Source organism: Cynara cardunculus, assembly GCF_001531365.2.
Source record: "Cynara cardunculus var. scolymus isolate 2C chromosome LG 10, CcrdV1, whole genome shotgun sequence".
NCBI lineage: Eukaryota > Viridiplantae > Streptophyta > Magnoliopsida > Asterales > Asteraceae > Cynara > Cynara cardunculus.
This window is the reverse complement of record NC_037537.1, coordinates 4,963,107-4,968,680: the sequence shown is the minus strand read 5'-3', so window position 1 is coordinate 4,968,680 and position 5,574 is coordinate 4,963,107. Positions and strand designations below refer to the sequence as shown.

Here is a 5,574-nt window from a genome sequence, read left to right as displayed (position 1 = left end):
ACCTTCAGCAATGTCGAAGATATAGCTGAAGATAGAGACAAGTAGTTCGAGATCTGAAGCGGTTTCAGTGATAACAAACGTATTTAAAATCAAGTGTGAAGTCTAATCAAGATTCATAAAAACATTAAAGAAAAATCTAGAGTTATGCCAGTGTTAGCGATCAAATGAATCTTTCTCTACAAGATTAGTTTTTGTTTTATCCTCTTGCAAACGAAGGACAACCCCACACCTCATACAATAAAGCATATGTACAAAGTCACTCTATTGTCTCCAAGTTTGCCACGTGCTTTGTACTCTCTGACTTGCATTAAATTCAATGTGTATAAATAGCCAAGAAGACTCTCTTCTCAAATGTGAAATTAGGCTTACTCAAGCAAATAATATCACATTCTTAAGCAAGCACTTTCTCTCTTGCTCTTCTGTGTATCTTGTGTGCCTCCTAGATTGCTTAGATAAGTTCTGTATCTTATCTTCTTCCGCAAATAATCTGTAAATTGTTTTATGATCTTCTCATATCAATAAAGGATTTTAACAAGTGAAAACTGTGTCTGGGGCTGTTTGGCAGTTGCTGAATGGTTTAGTGCAGGATGATTAAGTGGTCAGAATGATTAAGAGACTCTGTATGATTTAGGGGCTGTTTGGCAGTTGCTGAATGATTTAGTGCAGAATAGTTAAGAGGTCAGAATGGTTGAGAGGGTCAGAATGGTTAAGTGCTGAATGAAATAATGTTGTTTGGTAACTGTTGTCTGAATGATAATAAATTACCATTTTAACCCTCTCTAACAAAAACCCATTATTCCATTTTAACCGTTAGGGCTCCCTCAAAGTTCCCTCTGTGAAGAATCGATCCHTCAATCGTTGCCTCTCAATCGATCCCTCCATCGTTGCCTCTCAATCGATCCTCTCAATCGTTGCCCCTCAATCGTTCCCTCAATCGATCCCTCCATCGTTCCCTCAAGTGGAGAATCAATCCCTCCATCGTTCCCTCTGTGAAGAATCGATCCCTCCATCGTTCCCTCTGTGAAGACCGGCGACTTAAACCGACTAACGACCGGCGACAAAACAAAAGGGAACCGGCGAGATCGAAGGACGAAGGGGCTTAACTGACAGAAGCGAGACCGAAGGACGAAGGGGCTTAACTGACCGACGAATTGGGGAGACGAAGGGGCTGTGGAAAGGGCGACCGACGACACCGGCGTCGGAGAAGATGGGGGAGGCGATAACTTGGGGAGACGACTTGGGGAGACGATGGGAAGGGTATTCATGGAAGAAATGGTACTCTGAATGGTTGAGTAGCCCCCCACCCTCAAAATGGTTAAGAGGTCTGTGTAACGATTAAGAGGTCTGTTTTTTTTGCCAAACACATTTCACCTCTGACCGATTCAGAGCCAAACAAACAGCCCCTTAGTGTCAGATAGAAAAAGGTTGTTTGGAAACTGTTCTGAATGACATAAAATTACCATTTTACCCCAGTCTTGTGTTTAATGAAAGTTAACGTTTGACAACAGTTCTAAAGGAAATTTCTAAATGAAAAATAGAAAATAATTAATGTTCCAAGCCAATACATAATAGGATATCAATCCAAATAAGCATGATAATGTTTGTTCAAGTTTTGGCATAACAAAACATCACATGAAACACAACTTCAAACCCAATATTTTGAATACAACATCTAATTTGAAGCATTTAACACCAGTTGATTTGTAATCTCATTACACAAATTAGTCATGTACTCACTGTCTTGAGGACCCCAAGGTGTTGCATCTATTTCTTCTTCCTCGCCTCCGTCAATTTGTTCTTGTGCTTCATTAATTAACATGGGATTATTGTCGTAATCCATGAATAATTGATCTTGCATGTTGCATCTTCTTATAAAGTTGTGGATCGCGAAGCAAGCAATTACAATATTTCTTTGTATGCGAAAAGGATAAGGGGCGATTTGCTTCAAAATTGGGAATCTTGCTTTCAATACATCGAAAGCACGTTCGATAACATTTCTGAGTTGTGCGTGGACATGATTGAATCTTTCTTCTTTGGTAAAGGCACGTCGACGTCGAAAACCAGCTAGCCAATATTTTGTATTGCAATATGGAGTCAAAAATCCACGAGTGTTGGCATATGCAGCATCACAAAGATAATATTTTTCTGCATTTAACATGTAAGAAAAAGTTATTGTTAAGTAAAATGCATAAAAAATAAATTATATTCAGTATTAAGTAAAAATTTTAAATACCTGGTGCAGGAAATGGAAAGCCGGAAGTTGGGTCCAATGCAACTTCTTTTAAAACTCTAGCATCATATGCTATGCCCTCCCATCCAGCCCAAACATAAGTGAATATCATATTAAAATCACAAATCGCTAAAACGTTTTGATAACATTCACCTCTTCCTCTGCCCCTATAATGAGCTCGTTGATCGACAGGCACAACTGCATGTACGAGAGTCCCAGCTAACGCACCTATCGCCCCCTTTATTAAAAAAGTATAAACTATAAGAAACTTTTTAACTACGTCTTGATTTTGCAAAATATATAAACGAAAACATACCGGAAATATTCTTCTAAGATTTCTTTGTCGTTCTGACATGTTGAAGGTTTCTTCATTGGGCATTGGTCCTAGAACTTCTCTAGCAAATTCCATCATTGCTCGTAGTACTTGACGGAAATACCTATGGATAGTTTCTGTTGAGTGTTGAAATCTTCTTTTACCAATTCTTTTGTTTAAAATGGTTGCATAGTAGTATATAAGCACCACGAGAAAGATGCATCAACTCAAGACATTGCGTATTTGAGCCATTTAATAGTTCTAGAGTGTACGCATGTCCAGACAACAATGAAGTATTATCTCTTATCCTTTTGATTCTTGATGTAGCTTTTCGTTTCAAATACAACCAAAAAAGTAACAAAAGCAACAATTATTCCTCAACATCCATAGAGAACCTTGCAAATAAAAATAATTACAAAACATGACTGAAGGTTAATTTGCATGCTCAAAGAAAAAATTCCATTCCAAAGTTAACATCATTCAAAAGTTGCATCATTCAAAAGCATGTCCAACAGTTATGTCATCCAAAAGTCATGTGTTCAAAAGCAAAACATCATTCAAAAGCTAGCATCATATCAAAATACAATGTTCAAAAGCATAATATGTTCCGACTACACGATCCCGTACTTTTGTCCTATCATTCTAACCCAACCCACACAACCTTCCGACTTCAAACACAACCATACTTCCCTATAATCGGCACTCTCACTGAAGATAAAAGTAGCTACATGGTACAACGGGTGATCTGTTCTGCATCCAAGTTCATCCAACTTTGCCAAGCAAGCAGGCACATCGTTCGAATATTTTTCCATAATTGCTTTCACAGCCTTAGAAATATCTTCTTCAACTTGTGACTTACTTGATTGTTTACCTTTTCGCTTTTTACTTGCTTATGTACTTGGACGAGAATCACACTCTTGTCCTTAAGTTGCGGTCGGGATTTGTTGAGTATTAGAAACTACCTCAACAACTTCACTCGAGTGATTAGAAAGTGGGTCGGAAATGTCGGGAATACTAGAACGTGGCCCATGACTTTCAGTTCCTGTTACTTAAACTCCATCAAACAGTTGAACACAAAGATCGGGAAAAGCAGTCATGTACTCTTGATTGGTTCTATATATTTGCTTCTCTGTTTTAAAAAGGATTGTATAAATAAAATTACGAAGATACCAAATGCAAACTGATATAAAATTATAAAGATACCTCAATTTCTATTTGCCACTCTTCATCTGTTAGATTAAACGTGTTGGTTGTTGGGTCACACACGTTGCCCGTTTTGTTTTTCAGTCTCGTCCATACATTGTATTTTGCTTTTAAATAATCATAGTGGCTTTTCATTTATTTTTGATATGGGACGAAGTTATGTTTGTTTTTAAGCGTCTCTGCAACATTCTTCCATGAACGCGACTTAAGATTGGTGCCTTCCCGTCCATGTGTAATGACCTCATGTATACATGCTTCAAGAAACGTTCGCACCACACTCTCTTTTTTCCAGTTTATTCTACGTCTTTTTGGTTGTGAACCCTCACCAACAATGTCCATACCTTAAAAAATAACGACATTTAGCAAATCAAGATTGAAAAACATAGAACAAATCTCTTATAATTCCCTATCCAAAACATTCTATCATCAAAAAAAGAGTATACATATTGTATACAATAAACCAAATTATACATAAAAAAACCAAAAAACATTAAAATACTGCTGTAACAGCCTTAATGTTACTGTCAACACTAGAACAGCTCCCTATTCCACTCATACATTACAATCTAAGCTTAGGATTGAAACTTGGTGTAACACCCCAAATCCACATATTGCATATAACACATATTTCATATATAGAATACATGTTTTCCCCACATAGGTCCTCGACAAGAGTCTGTAATATAAAATACACAACCCAATATTTCATAAATACATGCTCTTGCATCCTAGCATTTATGCTTCCAAAACAGCTAAGCATATAGAGAAGTAATTCACATAACACCCTTTCCCTTATAATCATTACCTGCACACAATTTGAAAACACGAAAATAAGGGTTAGACATGAATGTCTAGTGAGGTTCCCTTCTATGTAATGCAGGTTGAAGATCACCAAAACGTTTATTTCAAATCATTCATCTTAAGAAGTAAAATTAAAAACATACTGCCTCGATCCATCGGGCCTCTGGTTCCAAACCACACTTAGAAAATATTTTAAACATCCTTGACCAGAGCCCCTCTTGTCTCTCTTCTAGAGCTTCTGGTTTCAAACAACACTTAGAAAATATTTCGACAACCAGGACCAGAGCCCCTCTGGTCTCTCTTCCAGAGCTTCTGGTCTTCATGACCAGAGCCTTTGGTTGAACCAACCAGACTTAGAAAATATATCAAAACCTTTTCAAGACCTAAGACCAGAGCCTCTCTGGTCTCTCTTCCAGAGCTTCTGGTCTTCACGACCAGAGCCTCTGGTTTCAAACCATACTTAGAATATATTTCAACACAGGACCAGAGCCCCTCTGGTCTCTCTTCCAGAGCTTCTGGTCTTCATGACCAGAGCCTCTGGTTTCACTAACTAGACTTAGAATATATTTCAACACAGGACCAGAGCCCCTCTGGTCTCTCTTCCAGAGCTTCTGGTCTTCATGACCAGAGCCTCTGGTTGTACTAACCAACACCTCTGACTTATATAATTTCTCAAAAATAGTCTTTAGATAAACCTTCAACCAATAAGATAGCCTTTTTCATAAAACGAGTACTTATAAATAGTTCATGTTCGACCAGAGCCTCTGGTTGTACTAACCAGAGCTTCTGGTTCAAAAGACATGACCAACCAGAGCCCCTCTGGTTCAACGCTCAACCAGAGCCCCTCTGGTTCAACGCTTAACCAAAGTTTCTCTAGTCTGTTTTCCATAAAAAGACTAAGTATAGAGAATCTTTTGAAATAACATTTAAAAACAAAGATTTAAAGCACTAAGCTTGCTTATCAAAGATATAAAGCTTATTTTCCAAAATCATAAATTCATAAAAGATTTTGCAAAATGAATTAGTA

The 5,574-nt window shown here is 37.6% G+C and overlaps 1 protein-coding gene and 1 pseudogene across 1 annotated transcript; one reads left to right on the top strand and one right to left on the bottom strand.

The window, feature by feature from the left end:
* Positions 1–1,672: 1,672 nt before the first annotated feature.
* On the bottom strand, positions 1,673–2,642 carry LOC112519923. Its single transcript, XM_025128243.1, has 3 exons — positions 2,547–2,642; positions 2,234–2,468; positions 1,673–2,145 (listed from the first exon to the last, which is right to left on the bottom strand). Exons 1-3 carry the CDS (start codon positions 2,640–2,642, stop codon positions 1,673–1,675), a joined length of 804 nt encoding a protein of 267 aa, XP_024984011.1.
* A 322-nt stretch (positions 2,643–2,964) lies between these two features.
* Positions 2,965–5,574, top strand: part of LOC112519922 — a 5,334-nt pseudogene continuing 2,724 nt past the window's right edge.

Bases quoted from the DNA above. Each gene is read 5' to 3' on its own strand.
- LOC112519923 (XM_025128243.1), bottom strand. From the start codon at position 2,642: ATGATGGAATTTGCTAGAGAAGTTCTAGGACCAATGCCCAATGAAGAA. The intron at 2,469-2,546 runs GTATGTTTTCGT...TTTTTAATAAAG, and splicing joins ATCTTAGAAGAATATTTCCG to GGGGCGATAGGTGCGTTAGC. The intron at 2,146-2,233 runs GTATTTAAAATT...TGTTAAATGCAG, and splicing joins CTTTCCATTTCCTGCACCAG to AAAAATATTATCTTTGTGAT.